Raw genomic sequence first — 16,658 nt, 5'->3', positions numbered from 1 at the left:
AGGACTGGTCAATAATCAGCTCTTTGGTTTTGTGTGAGTGAGAGGTGTTTGTTGTTGTGCCACCATTCAGCCAGATTTTCAATCTCCCTCCTTTATGCTGATCCACAGAAGGCAAAGGGTGGTTGTGGATGGTTCGTATTCTGCATTAAGAATGGTGATCAGTGGTGTTCCGCAGGGATCTGTTCTGGGACCCCTCCTCTTTGTGATTTTTATAAATGACCCAGATGAAGAAGTAGAAGGGTGGGTGTTTGCAGATGATACAAAAGTTGAGGGATGTTGTGGATAGTCTGGAAGGTTGTCAGAGGATGAAGAACTGGGCTGAGAAGTGGCAGATGGAGTTCAACTCAGATAAATGTGAAGTGGTTCATTTCGGTAGGTCAAATTTGAAGACAGAATATGATATTAATAGTAAGAGTCTTGGCAGTGTGGAGGATCAGTAAAATCTTGAGGTCCATATTCTTAGGATGCTCAAAGCTGCTACACAGGTTGGCAGTGTGTTAAGAATGTGTATAGTTTGTTGGCCTTCGTCAACCATGGGATTGAATTCAAGAGTCGTGAGGTAATGTTACAGCTATATAAGACCTTAGTCAGACCCCACCTGGAGTACTGTGTTCAGTTCTGGTCACCTCAGTACAGGAAGGATGTCGGTGCTATAGTGAGAGTGCAGAGGATATTTACAAGGCTGTTGCCTGGATTGGAGAGTGTGCCTTATGAAAATAGATTGAGTGAACTTGACCTTTTCTCCTTGGAGTGACGGATGAGAGGGGACTTGACAGAGGTGTATAAGATGATAAGAGGCATTGATTGTGTGGATAGCCAGAGGCCTTTTCCCAGAGCTGAAATGGATAACACCAGGGGGCATAGCTTTAAGGTGCTTGGAACTAGGTACAAGGGGGATGTCAGAGGTAAGTTTTCCACACAGAGAGTGATAAGTGCATGGGATACTCTGCCAGTGACGGTGGTAGAGGGATACAATAGGGTCTTTTAAGAGACTCTTCAATAGGTACAATGAGCTTAGAGAAATAGAGGGCTATGCAGTGGGGAAATTCTAGGCAGGTTCTAGAGTAGGTTACTTGGTCAGCACAACATTGTGGTCCGAAGGACCTGTAATGTGCTGTACATTTCTATGTTCTATGTTCATGACCACCTTTGGTTTGGCCCACAACAGTGATGTCATCAGCAAACTTGTATGGCATTGAAGCTGTATAAAGCTGCACCATCATCGGTATAAAGTGAGTAGAGCAGGGAGCCGAGCACGTGGTCTTGTGCTGCACCTGTGCTGATGGTGATCGTGGAGGAGATGATACTGCCAATCTGAACTTACTGGGGTTTGCAAGTGAGGAAATCAAGGATTCAGTTGCACAGAGACGTATTGAGACCGAGGTGTTAGAGCTTACTCGTTAGTGTGGAGGGGATGATGGTGTTGAATGCTGATCTGTAGTCAATGAAGAGCATCTGGGCGTATCCGTTTTCACTGTCCAGATTTTCCAGTGAAGAGCCAATCTTTTATGATGGTAGGTAAATTGGAGCGGAACCAAGTCATTCCTCAGGCAGGAGTTGATGTGGGAGGTGTGGTGGGGTGGGTTAGTGGGTGGAACTGTTTTTGAGTCTGGTTGCCCTGGTGTGGATGCTAAGTAGCGTCCTCCCTGATGGGAGTGGGACAAACTGTTCATGAGCAGGGTGGGTGGGATTCTTTGATATAGCTGGCCTTTTTCTGGCACTTTTCTGTATGTATGTCCTTGGCGGTGGGTAGTCTGGTGCCAGTGATGATTGGGCAGTTTTGACTATCCATTGTAGAGCCTTCTGTCTGTTGCATTGCAATTTCCATATCAAACATCGAAGAAGTATACAGGTCCATATCCGAAATTCTGAAATCCAAACAGCTCCGAAAATCGAAGTTTTTCTTGCCAACAGCTGACATCACTCAGGTGTGATGTGCTGGCAGAGGCTGCCAGAAGTCAGTTGTTGCTCAGTGCTTGTACTGTTTAAATGTGCGTTTGCGGTTCGCTGATATTTTGTGTTCACTGTTGACTTTGTGTTTAATTTCGCTGTGAAAATGTCAAAAAGAGCTGCAGATACCCCTACGGGTAGCAATGAGAAAAAGAGAAGGAAGCATCTATCATTATCAATAACGCAGGAAGTGGAGTCACTACAGAAGCTTGATCATGGTGTGTCTGTGCGGCGTCTTACTGAAGAATATGTTGTCGGAACTACTACTGTATATGATTTAAAGAAACAGAAAGACAAGTTACTGAAGTTTTATAGTGACAGTGACGTTCTACATTTCTTTCAATAAGTCATTTACCATGTGTTTGATTCAGTTCGTTTGAAGCTATATATTTTTACGTTTTATTAAATGTTTTTGTTGGAAATACAATATTTTTCTTGTCATTATTCCCTAAACAATACAGTATAACAACTACTTACATAGCATTTACATTGTATTAGGTATTATACGTAATCTAGAGATGATTTAAAGTATACGTGAGGATGTGCATAGGTCTGGAGCTCCGCCAGGTCCTGAAGTCCAGCCGCACTGAGACAGGTTAAAAAAGGGACCTAAGCCCCAAGGATTTCGGATAAGGGATTGTGGGCCTGTATTAGGATGCTCTCTACTGTGCTTCTGTAGAAGGTCATAAGTATTGATATGCATATTCCAGCTCTCCTCAGCCTCCTCAGAAAGTAGGGGCATTGATGAGCTTTCTTGATTGTGCAGGATGAGTCTGGGACCACAAGAGGTTGTGTGAGATGTTTGAAACTGCTCAGTTTCCACTGCTGTGCTACTGATGTAAAGGGGGTCACGAGTGGTTCTGAGTTCTCCTGAAGCTGATAACCATCTCCTTTGTCTTGTCGACATTGAGGAAGGAGGGGTGAAAGGTATATTCCTAATCTGTTGTTATTTTTATTTAATTTAGAGTTTTTAATTATTACAAGTGGTTTAGATTTTTTTAAACATTCATTATTTGAATTGTAATAGTTTTGAAATATTCTAGCATCAGGTTTGGGTTTGGGGTTTGGGTATTTGATCCTCCACAATATTCCATGTGGGAATTTAAACTGGAGATGGCAGTGTTTTTTTTTGTGAGGTTGAGTTGTGAGCTTGACATCAACCCAATATGGATGGAGAGCGTGCTCAGGGGCAGTCTGTCACTGGATCGAACTCGGGAACCTCCGTTCTTGAGCCAGGCACTGATCTTACTGCGCCACTAGCCGACCTATAAGCAGGTTATTAATTAAAAACCCTCAGCAGCTTTGGTAGAAGGCAAAGCTACGTCCACACCAGGCCAAGGCCCTGTCACTGTTGGGACCTCACTAACCAACTTGAGAGTGTGGTTGACTGGTCCAGGTAAAGGCAGGGAGTTTGCCCAAACTTGCATGATCTGGCTCATTATATTGAAGCACATTGTTACTTGTTAAGATTGTGTTAAAATGCTGTCCCCTTGCAATGATAATTTCAAAAGTTCAAAGTTTATTTATTATTGAAGTGGGTATGCTGTTTACAACCCTGAGATTTGTCTTACAGGCAGCCACAAAATCCAACAGAAAAGTAACAATAGAACCTATTTTAAAAAAGAAGGCAGTCAAACACTCAACATGGAAAAAAGACAAATCATGCAAACAACAAAAGCAAACATACAGCTGAAGCTCACTAAAGTGAGTTCACAGCCGCAAAGCCTGTTATCACTGCAGCTAGTCTAGTAGCTTGCTAGTTACAGGCCACAGCCTCAGTTCAATGCAGAGATGAGTGAACTTCGCAGAGTGTTGAGTTAAACAGACCCATCCCTCACTTCTGGCCCTGACACCCTGACCTTCTCAATCTGGCCTGGTGCTTAAATCATCCAAACTTCAGGTTATTCCTCACTCTTGGGTCTGGGCCCCACTTCCTCTATTAGGCTCATACCTGACCTTTTCAATTCAGCCCAGTGCTTTAAATTGATCAAACCTTAGGTCTTTCTTAACGCATGGGCTTCCCTCAGTGCAGCACTATCAAATTGCTTCTGTGTACTCCAGCAATGGCCATTCCCTGCCCTTGAGTCCAGGCCCTACCACCTCAATTCAGCCCATACACCCCATGCCACAACTGTTGTGCAACTTAAAAGACTTGCGTTCACACACCGCAAAAGTGGCAGGTCATGTAGGCGGTTCAAAAGCTCAACTCCAAAAGGGAAGTTACAGGCAATTGGTTACTGTGATAAAGGAAACAGCATTATGAAGGACTCCATGCACCCCTCATACAACTTCTTCTCCCTCCTGCCGTCTGGGAAAAGGCTCCAAAGCATTCGGGCTCTCATGACCAGACTATGTAACAGTTTCTTCCCCCAAACTATCAGACTCCTCAATACCCGAAGCCTGGACTGACACCTTGCCCTACTGTCCTGTTTATTATTTATTATAATGCCTGCTCTGTTTTTGTGCACTTTATGCAGTCCAGTGTAAGGTCTGTAGTCTAGTGTAGCTTTCTCTGTGTTGCTTTTTTTTATTGCGTAGTTCAGTCTAGTTTTTGTACTGTGTCATGTAACACCATGGTCCTGAAAAACGTTGTCTCATTTTTACTATGTTCTGTACTAGTAGTTATGGTCGAAATGACAATAAAAGTTGACTTGACTTGAATTGTCCAGAAATAAAAGGGTAATTAATAAAGTAGTTAATAGTTTTGTTTGCTTCTGATAAGAAGTCACTGTGCTTTACCAGCACCATCTTAAATTGTTTTAATTTGTGCATTACCACAGCCATTCCTGTGGAAGGTTCCTGTTTCCCTCCTGTATATAGAAACTGCTGAATCCGTGTGGACTTGGTAACCCAGCCATCATTAACCTGACTGGGGAGGAGGGAGAAAATGAAGTGGGGAGTGCAGAAGAAGGAAAATTCTTGGAGACTTCAGAATGCCACCTCTTAAATCTGTTAGCTTTTCTGCTCCTTAGTCAGTAAGAAAGAGCACTGTTACAATTAAAGCTATTTGAGGAGACAATGCAATGGTTTCAGTCCTTCCCCCAGTTGAAAGTGTTAGATGTTTATGTTGCTTTTTGTCATCCTGTCTGAGTTGGGAAACTTTACTTGCGTTGGAAGTGCAAGGTGTACATTTGCAGATCAGCTGTGGCTCTGCATGGATTTGGAGCTGAGTCCTGGCACGATGACAACACCATGGGCAGTGAACCGCATTACACAGACTGTATGGAAGTAATGATGCAATGTAGGCCACTTAATAGAGAAAAGAATTCAAACACACACACCAATGACTTTCCCAGCACTTCTCAAAGTTCTAAATAACCTTGACCCTAAAGTTATTTTATTTTAGCCATTGCATTGGTAATTTAGAGAATCTACCACAGGGAAACAGGCCTTTCAACCCATCTAGTCAATACAGGTTTTATGTCCCATAAGAGCTCATTCTGAACTAATCATAGTAGTACATCTAATCCTTCCTTTCTTCCTCATGGGTTTATCTACTTCGTCTTAGCATGCTTCAGTGCTAATTGTCTCATAGTTTCTTTTTAATTGTTTACAAGATGTCGTGGTACGAGCATAGCTAGCATCTAATAACCATCTCTCATGCTCTTAAGCAGTTGACAATGAGCAGCCACCTTGAGTAGGTAGATCCAGGATTTACAACTTGCAGATATAAAGGACAGGGATATATTACCAAATCAGTGATTGGGAAGGGGTCCTGCAGATGGCAGTGATCCCCTGCACCTATGTCCTTTTTGGGGATAAAAAGTGCTGGTATGAGTGGTGGTAGTGAATTCCAATTTTGATCATTCCTCTAGATAAGGGATTTTTCTTTGCTGGATTTATTAGAAACTCTCTTATTGATGGCCTTTAGTTTTGCGTACCCCAAAAATGGAAGTAATTTCTTAAATCTCTGCAAACCACTATCTTTTGGCCACAGGTGTTACTATAATTTAAATAAATTAATATTCTCATGAGTTACAGAGCCATTGAATAATACAGCAGAGAGAAAGACTCTTCAACCCAACTCATCCATGCTGACCAAGATGCCCACCTCAGCTGGTTCTGTTTGCCCATGTTTGACCCATAATCCCTTTAAACTTGAGGTTCCCAACCTTATGCCATGGAGCCTTATCATTATCCGAGGGGTCTGTGGACCCAGGTTGAGAACCCCTGCTCTAAATCATTCCTTTTCATGTACTTATCCAAATATACAACCGCAACATGACGTACCAATTTCTATATTTGTTGCTCTGACTGATGAAGGCCAAAGTGCAAATATCATCTTCACTCAATCTGTGACAGTATTTCCAGTGGACTATGTACAGTACCTCAGGGCTACCATTCACTGTGGAAGTCCTACACTAGCTGAACTTCCCAAAGTGCAACACCTATCTGAGCTGAAAGCCATTCGCCGCTCTTGTCCACTGGTGGTGGATGGAGAGATTTTAATTAAGTCAGTAATAAAAAAGTCTATACTAATTGCAATGAGATACCAGTATTGTATAAAGTACATTAGCTTTTCAGATCCTTTGAGCATAACTGATATTTCTTTATTTCTGAAATTCCAGGCATAGTTTCCAAGGCGTATGAGTGTCGTTTGAAAGGACAAGGGGCACAGTTTGTGGAGACGGCTGTTCCATTCAACACACCTCCAAGCACGAATTCTACTGAGGTCACAGGCGATTCGGTCAGTGGCTGCATTCAACAGCAGGAAACAGCTGAGCCACTCGGGCAAGTCATCATAATCCAAGGCTATCAAGATAACTATGGGGAAACTATCCCCATTGATGCCTCGGTGGAAGCCACAGCAGCAGCAACTCTCCAGACATTGGCCATGGCTGGCCAGATGGCCCAGGTGGCAGAGGTGGTCCACATCACAGAGGATGGCCAGCTTATAGCCACTGCGCAAGGTGCCAGCCAGCTCGATGGTATGATGCCTGGGCAGATTCTGTCACAACACCTGGCGTCGGGCACCACCCAGGTTGTGGTGGTGGAGAGTCCCGTTAGAGGAGGGGAGGCTGGGGAAGCTGCCATGACCATGGAGACCCTTGGTGATCCCAGTCACGTAATCGAGCATGTGGTGACTCAGGAAGAGTCGGCAGGGCAGTCTGCAGATGTGCCCACAGCCCTGGACGCACTCCTGTGCGCCATCACAGAGCTGGGTGCGGTGGAGGTGAGGTCGACCGAGCAGGGAGGCAGCGAACTCACCCAGAGGGAAGCTGGCACTGCCAGACCTGCCGTTGAGGAGGTCACCCCAGTTGCAAGTGAGCCACTAGGGACAGAAGCCCAGGCCTCCCATGAGGAGCAAGTAGCAAATGAAGCCACAAGGACTGTGGAGGTGACATCAGAGGTCGAACAGCCTGTATCCATCAACGATACCACAGCAGAGACGTTGCCTCAGGCTTCCCTCAGTGACATGGTGCAAGAGGTCCTACAGTTTACCATGTGTGACATAAGGACAGCCAGCCACATTGTGAAAGATGGCATCACACAGGTGATAGTGACCAAAGAAGGAGCTGCTCACATGATGGAGGGGGCCTCCCAGATCATAATGCAGGAAGGCGAGGAGCAAACTATAACCACCAGTGGGCACCCCGTGCAGCTGATAGACTCTGATGGCAGTATATCGCAGTTAATCGTCTCGGAGGAAATCGCCCAAGCCATGGTTCAGGAGGCCACCACTCATATGTCTGAGGAAACGACTCACGTTATTGTTACCGAGCTGCCCCACGGCATGGTGAACAGCATGGGCTCCAGGACAGTGACAGAGCTTTACCCTCATGGTGTGATGGAGCTGATGGCAGAGGGTGTTTCTGCCCTCAGTCACCCAGTGACGACCATCGCATTGACGGAGTGCTACACTGAGGGCAGGTCAGAAGTAGTCATGACAGAATTGCCAGCGGGGGAGGAGCAGGAAATGGAAGTAGGTGAGAGCCAGGAGGCATGACCAGCCGTCAGTACGGGAGGAAGGTTCATTAGAAAGACAGAATTGCAAAACGTGGCTAGTATGGCATATGTCAGTGATTCAGAACCTGGCTGTGGAAAAATGATTGGGATGCAGCACCCACTATCTCATTAGATTCAGATTCAGCAAGGATTAGCTTATAATAATGACTTCACTGGAGCAAAGGAATTTTTAAAATTCATTGTCTGTGATAATACAGCTCCACAAGTTATGGGTACAAGATGCCTCTAAGAGGAGCACAGGAGAGCGTGCGTGATTTGGCCTGCATTTTGCCAGATACTGTACCTCCATGATTTCTATTATGCAGGCTTGCTTATTCCAGCTGGCATTTAAAGTGGAGAAGATCGAAAGCGGTAACACAGAGAGAGGAGCTGAAGGCATGTGGGTGAGGAAAAGAGAGGAACTTTGGCAAATGCTCAGCAACAGTCTTAGTCTTGAGGGAGGTGGGGAAGGTGAGAGATCATCTCAATCTCAGGGAGTGATGTGGACATAGGGGGACCAAAAGTGATGAGAAAGAAACACGGTTTAGAAAGGTTCAAGAGATGAATCATTTAATTGGGTGACTCAGTCGATCTGTGTTTAGTTCTGACTTGAGCCCTAAAGATCCTGGGTGTGAGTTGCCTCTGGACTCCAGTACAAAAGCTCTGATAGCCACGTATTTCTTTAATTACCTTCCTTCTACAAGGCAAAAGCAGAAACTGAGCTAAAATCTAGTCAGAAAACACAACGACATGGGTGGAGGAACTAAGGAGAGATTCCCTGCATTTTCCTAACTTTGCATTTGGCTTTTGTCAAAGATGCTAGGAGAAAAATAGGTTCAACCAAGTACTGCATACCCAGTCACAGTGAAATGCTATATGCAGTTAGCTATTTATTTTGATTATTCCAACACTGATTTTTCCCCAAACTTATAAATTCTGAAGAATGCATCTATTTCGGCGCTTGTTTTCTTTTGTTGTACTTATTTTTGAGAAGGTGGGGAGAGGGGCAGCTTAACTGCTCAGGTGGCCTGTTTATCTGTACAATAGGTGGAAGATGATACGATAATATGTGCTTTTTATATTTGACAATCGTTAATATGGCTCTGGAAAAAAGGAAAAGTTTGTGTTTTTCTTTTTGTTAAGCGCTTGTACCAATAAACAGTTCTGTTTAAAGAGAGAAAGAAAGAAATTTCTATAATTCATAGATCCCACTTGCATTTTCAAGACTACAAGCAATTAAACAAAATTGACTAAACTTTTTTAAAGAAAGAGAATTAGGTGCTTGGCTGGAACCCAGTATTTTAAGTGATTCATATGTTTACCAATTATGAAAATAAGCCCTGTTTTAATGTACAATTAGTGAATAACAATATAATTATATGATGTGTTTTACACACAGTGCAGCAACCAATACACTCCTAAATCTGTCAAATGCATATAAATATTATTTTATACATTCTTAACAACTTAATAGGTTCAGATCTACTTGATTTTGTGCATCTGCAAAGTCCTTGTGTTTCATTCTGTGGCAAAAATATTAATTGCATCCTTTGCAAAGAAGAACATTCAGAAGTGTGTGAGGCAGTGAAGGAAATGAAGTGACCACCAGCTGTATTGTCCACTTTGCCTTGCAGCTGCTGTACTGGTCCCGTTCACTGAATATCACGACACTTTTTGTTCTGAGAATGACGCACGGGAGCACAAATGTTAACTGGGAATCCAGTTACTGAGTGTTTAGTGGAGGAAAACATGCCAGCTTAAACCTGGATACATGGGCACTGATTTAATCGAGAGAGTTTTCTTCCAAGCAACAACACAGGGTATATGCTGCTGCTGGAATATTGCTGCTTCACTCGTAACTATTCACCTCATGGCTGTCAAGTCATGTAATGCCATTCCGATCATTCATTATCCCGGGGCTCTAATGCAAGCAGTGATTGTCTGAATATATTTTGCTGGAGCCTTTATTCATTGAAGATGGTGACTGCACATGTATTGCCTATTTTTAATCAAAATATACTGAAACTGTGCAGGTTCACTTCTGGCTGTAATACCGAGTCTGAACACTTGTATCCCATACTCACATTTATCGGCAAGATGTACGAGATCTCAGGAGTTTGCACATGAGAGGTTTGGATGCAATTATAAACAGTCATGTAGAGGAAATATAAATATCATTTCAGAGGCCAAAGAGCAAGAAGATAAATGGCTAGAACAAGAAGAGCTGCAAACTTCTGAATCAGACCAGCGGATTATTTATAACTGACATGCAAAGCTGAATCTCTAGGTCAGCTGATCTTGGAGATATTGTCAGGTCTTTGACTACCCGGGTTGCTGCTGCACTTCAAGATGACGTTCAAGGAGTTAACATTGAGCTCATTCCAAGCAGCTGCTTTATGAAAATCGCACAGTTTTTATGTGCCTGGGCTGTACACAAGATCCTTACGCACAGAACTACAGATGGATTCTTGCAATGACGTTACTCATGGAGGACCAGTCTGACTACTTTTCAGGTGGGACATTGAAGTGAGGCCCCATTTGTCCACTTAGATAAATATAAAAGATCCCAAGCAAAAAAAGAACAAAGAAGCTAATGCCCTGTCCTTTGCATTTTTACTCAAAATAGGTGGCCTGATCATTGTGACAGAGCTGTTTTTAGGAGCTTGCTTACCTGCAAATTAAATTTTGTGTTAACCTGCTCTACAACAGTGAGCATACTTTGAAAGAAGGAACAGAAAGACAATAAACATGAAAGATCAGAGTAAACACTGGTTGTAAACTGTCTTCGTGACATCCAGAACTGTAAAATCTTTTTCTTGATTTTCTTTGGCTGCTAATACTTGCTTCCATCCTGATCCAGATACAAACTAAAAATACTGCTTGTTGGAATTACACTGAAAGCCAAAATGATCAACATTGGTGACTAAATTGTCTTCTGGCTTATTTCCACCACAAATCATCCCAATAAAAAAATATAAAAGCAACTGAAGCAAGAGCAATCTACTGATTGAACTCAGCGGGTTGATCAGCATCTGTGGGAGAAACAGAATTTGTCAGTACTTCAGTGTGAAACATTGAAAGTTCCTTTTCTCCCGTGGATGCTGCTCAACCTGCTGAGTTCTTCCAGAAGCTTGTTTCTTGCTCCAGATTCCAGCATTAGCCGTCTCTTGCTCCTATGCAAGCAACTAAGTTTGACACATCTCCAGGCTTGCCAGCAGCAAATCACAATACAGGAGTTCTTCCCTTCTCTTTCCTTTTCACCTTCTCCTCCCTTCAGATTCCCTTCTTGGTTTTGCCTCCTTGGTCACATGCTTCCATTTCCAAGTTCACTTTTTATGATTTTCTGCTTCATTCTGTTGTTGTGTTTGAATATTTAAGTTTGTTTAATAAAAGGTTAATAGGAACATCATATGTGTAGTCTATGTAAAACAAAAGGTGTTATAGCAATGTTACTTTCAGAACACACAATGCCTTGCAGAAGCAACAAACTACTGATATAAATGAAACATTTAACGTCTTCCTGCACCTAGAGGAAATCAATATCAAATCCTGAGAAAAAGATTTGCGTAAATTGGCCATGTCTGTGCCGCTTCTGATTTTACACGCATCTATAAGATCACAATAGACAGTTGCTGTAGGAGTAGGCCATTCAGCCCTTCTAGCCAGCACCGCCATTCACTGTGATCATGGCTGATCATACACAATCAGTACCCCGTTCCTGCCCTCTCCCCATATCCCTTGACCCCACTATGTATAAGAGTTCTATCTAACTCTCTCTTGAATGCATCCAGAGACTTGGCCTCCACTGCCTTCTGGGCAGAACATTCTACATATCCACCACTCTCTGGGTGAAAAAGTTTTTCCGCATCTCTGTTCTAAATGGCCTACCCCTTATTCTTAAACTGTGGCCTCTAGTTCTGGACTCACCCATCAGCAGGAACATGCTTCCTGCCTCCAGTGTGTCCAATCCCTTAATAATCTTATATGTTTCAATCAGATCCCCTCTCATCCTTCTAAACTCCAGTGTATACAAGCCCAGTCGCTTCAATCTTTCAACATATGACAGTCCCGCCATTCCGGGAATTAACCTTGTGAACCTACGCTGTACTCCCTCAATAGCAAGAATGTCCTTCCTCAAATTTGGAGACCAAAACTGCACACAATACTCCAGGTGGGGTCTCACCAGGGGTCTATACAGCTGCAGAAAGACCTCTTTACTTCTATACTCAGTTCCTCTTGTTATAAAGGCCAGCATGCCATTAGCTTCTTCACTGCCTGCTGTACCTGCAGGCTTGCTTTCATTGACTGATGTACAAGAACACCTAGATCTCGTTGTACTTCCCCTTTTCCTAACTTGACTCCATTTAGATAGTAATCTGCCTTCCTGTTCTTGCCACCAAAGTGGATAACCTCACATTTTTCCACATTAAACTGTATCTGCAATACATTTGCCCACTCACCCAACCTGTCCAAGTCACCCTGCATTCTCATAACATCCTCCTGACATTTCACACTACCGGCCAGCTTTGTGTCATCAGCAAATTTGCTAATGTTACTTTTAATCCCTTCATCTAAATCATTAATGTATATTGTAAACAGCTGCGGTTCCAACACTGAACCTTGCGGTACCCTACTGGTCACAGTCTGCCATTCCGAAAGGGACCCGTTAATTACTATTCTTTGTTCCCTGTCAGCCAGCCAATTTTCAATCCATGTCAGTACTCTGCCCCCAATACCATGAGCCCTAATTTTGCCCACTAATCTCCTATATGGGACTTTATCAAAAGCTTTCTGGAAGTCCAGGTACACTACATCCACTGGCTCTCCCTTGTCCATTTTCATAGTTACATCCTCAAAAAACTCCAGAAGATTAGTCAAGCATGATTTTTCCTTCATAAATCCATGGTGACTCGGACTGATCCTTCTTCTGCTATCCAAATGTGTCGTAATTTCCTCTTTTATAATTGACTCCAGCATCTTTCCCACCACTGACGTCAGGCTAACCAGTCTATAATTCCCTGTTTTCTCTCTCCTTCCTTTCTTGAAAAGTGGGACAACATTAGCCACCCTCCAATCAGCAGGAACTGTTCCTGAATCTATAGAACATTAGAAAATGATTACCAATGCGTCCACGATTTCTAGAGCCACCTCTTATCACCCCTCATTGTCTTCTGCTCCAATGAATAAAACCCTAGCCTGCTCAGCCTCTTTCTATATCTCAGTTCCTCAAGTCCTGCTTATGACTATTTCCTGTGTTTGCAGGGTGCTTATGGTTTGCTGGACAGTGCAAGAACAAGCCCTATTCCTTAGTGGGTAACATGATCCGCTTTGGTCATGGGTTCAAGTCCAATCCAGCAGACAAAATCCAGGTTAATATTCCTAGTAGTACTGTTTGATGGATAAGACTTTAACTGAAGTCAGACCACCATGTAAGATCCCACAGTAGAGCAGAGAGTTTCTCAAAATGTAAACACAAGGGATTCTAGAAATCCAGAGCAACTCATGGCAAATGCTGGAGGAACTCAGCAGGTTAGGCAGCATCTATGAAGGGGAATGAACAGATGGAGTCCTGATGAAAGGTCTTGGCCCAAATTGTCAACTGTTTATTCCCCTCCATAGATGCTAACTGACTGCTAAGTTTCTCCAGCATTTTAGGTGAGCTTCTCAAAATATTTTTAACCAATATTTATCCTAAAACTGACACCACTCAAACAGATATTCTTGTTACTAACTGTTGAATTTTTTTATACCACATCTGAAAGCCATATTTTCCACAAATGTGAATACACTTCAGAAATACTTACTTGGCTGTGAAGTGTTTGAGACATCCTGAGGTTGCAAAAGGTGTGACAGAAATATTGCCTTCTTATTTACAAGAAGAAAACATTTGCAGAAAATTATTGCACGTTAAGGACTAACTGAAGGCTTGCATCCTTGGAGAATTGTCAGTAATCTTCATCTTGCAAAGATCTTAGGAAGAGAATACTTCTTGTTCCTCCACTCCCTGTTCCTGACCCAGGTGGTGGTGAATTGGACAATTTTCTGGATGACTGGACGTTGTTCTATTTAGTACTCCCAATAGCCTTTAAATTCACTTAAAAAATGTTTCACAATATTTCAATAAATTTTACAACAAACCTGGTAAGTTTAAAGGGAATTTAAGCAACTGAATCCAGTGAGTTACAAGAGCATCAGCACCCAATGCCAAACCATCAGGCTTTCTGAGCAATCAGACAACAGATCATCAGAGTTTTACTGTATTGTGTGATTTGTATTCAAAAATTTCAGCACTAATTTTCTTGTGATGAAAAGAGATTCCATTACATCTTTTAAAGGCACGAGGGTTACCACTGTTGTTATCTCACCATTAACAAAGCACGGAATGCATCGACCCTAACTCTTTCTGCTGCCACTAGTTCAAATCTGGTGGACAAGTCCTCCAATTTCATCTGTTTGGTTCATCTCAGCCTTCGGTCTACAGCCAGGATTGCAAAGAACAGGTCTCCTTGAGCCTTTAAATTTCTGCCTTTACCCGTGCATGTGTGGATGGCAATAGGTGGTACCCAATATGCACCAAAATAATAGAAAGCTACCACACCCTCACTACTTTAATGTGTTAATAAATGGAAGAGTTTTAGGACAACAGCAATATCTTGTACTCTGGAGGGTGAATGGTAGCAATCCGCTATCTGAATTGATTGCCTCTTTTATCCCATTATTCATCAGCGATCCCTTTGTGTATGTACGCCTATTGTTCATCCTTTCTGTATTGATCAGACAACTCCAAACCAAATTCAGTTATTGGAGCTCCCTTTCCCAAACTTCCCTTTCCACATGGAAAGGGAACAATTAACCATTAATGTGCAAGTTAACCAAAAAAAAAAGAGCTATTTTCCCTTGGGCCATTATCTGTATTTCTCTTTTGCTGGAAGTTGCACTTTCCCTTTAGTTTCATCCTTGGCAATGTGGTATAGAAATATAATTCAGAGTGAAGAAGTATAATTGGTAATTTGTTTATTATTGTCACATGTCCTGAGATACAGTGGAAAAACTTCACATGCTTACATACAGATCATTTGAAAACTTAAGTGCATTTAGATAGTGTCATGGTCTGGTTGGTGAAGTCCACATTCCGGTTCATGGTCCGGTCCATAGATTCTGGATTCCGGGTCTTCCGGCTGTCCCTTGTTTCAGTTGGGCTTAATCATAGGCACCTGATGCTCGACTTGGGACTGGGAATATAAGTGGCCCTGGGTTCGAGTGTAGGTGCTGGTTCGTCATGTCAGTATCCCATCCTCACCTCCGTTGGGTAAGTCAAGCTGTCTTTGCTGTTACCCTGAGGCTGGACTGTTCCCTTCCCCTTCTTTCTGTAGCCCTTGGCTGAAGCCTCGCCTGCTACCTTTCACCTGGAGCCTTGCATTTTCTCACCGTCAAGTTTTACTGCCAGAGCAAGACCGAAGCCTTGCTGTGTTTAGATAAGGAACCGTCTTTCGTTGTTTGGAACTGTCTCTTTGTATCCTCACCTTCGCTAGGTAGGTCCGGCTATTTGCCATTACCTTGTGTTAGGAACTGTCTCATCGTGTTCAGCTTTCTGTGTATGATCACGGTCCTATGACCTGTTCCCAAGGAGGGGTCCCAGCTCTGTGTTCCGCTTTCCTGTCTCCCAAGTCCAAGTCTGAGCTTCACGTCCTCATCCAGCCCAGGAGTCCCGTGTCCTGCCTGCATGTCCAGTCCTGTTGCCTTGCCACGTCTTGTCCTCGCCTGGATCCAGAGTCCGAGCCTGAGTCAAGACCCAGATTCCGGATCCCTGTCCGGTCTCTGGCTTGGAGTCCTTGTCCAGGTTCCATGTTCCTAGTTCCTCATCCAGGTCCCACTTTCCTAGTCTAGTCATAGCCCAGGCCCTGTATCCTAGTCTCGTCCAGGGCCTGTGTCTTGACCAGCGTTGTTTTCTTCTCCATTTCCCTTACTTTCTTGACACACCCAGACCTGTTCCTAGTACTTCAGTCTCTACGTCTTGCATTGGGGTCCGCTCTCAACACCCACCTTATGACAGATAGTACAAGGAAAAAACAATAACAATGCAAGATATAGTGTTACAGTCAGACAATAAGGTGCAAGGGCCTGTGACAAGGCAGAATGTGAAGACAAGAATTTATTGTACGAAAGGTCAGTTCAAGAATCTGATAACAATGGGATAGAAGCTGTCCTTGAGCCTCCAGGTACATGTTTCAATCTTTTGTATATCTGTCTTATGGAATAGGGGGAGAAGAGAGAATGTCTGGGATGGAAGGGGTCTTAAGTCATGTTGGCTACTGTACTGGGGGTGGCAGCAAATGTAAACAGAGACAATGGAGGGGAGGATTGCTTCTGTGATAGACTGTCTGAAATGTCTGTAGTTTCCCGCAGTCTCAGGCAAAGCATCAGGATAGGATGCTTTCTATGGAGCATCTGTACAAATTGTTGAGGGTCAATGGAAACATGATCCCTTAAGGTTGTTATAGCCAGCTCCCTCTACCTGTTAAATGCTCCCAATGGTGCGTGCCTCTAACATCCAGGTCCAGCGCCTGGCCTTCGCATGTGGCTTACCTACTAAGCCTGGTGGAACTGTTTCTACTGACAGGGGAAGGGGCAAAGGTGGGTCACTGGCACCTTAAAACCAGTTGCTTCGGGCAGATATGGCTCATCAACCAAGGTTGACAGCTCACCTAGGAAAAGGAAAACTCAGATCTCAAACTTCCACTGCCTTGCAGCTATACCCACTC

General features: G+C 43.4%; 1 protein-coding gene across 2 annotated transcripts in view; it reads left to right on the top strand.

Moving 5' to 3' along the window:
• LOC132395800 (zinc finger protein 407-like) overlaps positions 1-11,230 on the top strand; it is a 469,731-nt gene extending 458,501 nt beyond the window's left edge. For both annotated transcript variants that reach the window (XM_059972857.1, XM_059972868.1), the window contains exon 9: positions 6,519-11,230. In XM_059972857.1, the coding sequence (XP_059828840.1) occupies positions 6,519-7,897 (1,379 nt within the window). In that variant the 3' untranslated portion in view covers positions 7,898-11,230. The remainder of the gene's footprint in view (positions 1-6,518) is intronic.
• Positions 11,231-16,658: the final 5,428 nt, after the last annotated feature.

Source organism: Hypanus sabinus, chromosome 1 (genome assembly GCF_030144855.1).
Source record: "Hypanus sabinus isolate sHypSab1 chromosome 1, sHypSab1.hap1, whole genome shotgun sequence".
NCBI classification, from domain to species: Eukaryota; Metazoa; Chordata; class Chondrichthyes; order Myliobatiformes; family Dasyatidae; genus Hypanus; species Hypanus sabinus.
Note: the sequence above shows the minus strand (reverse complement) of the source record. Positions and strands in the feature narration are given on the sequence as shown.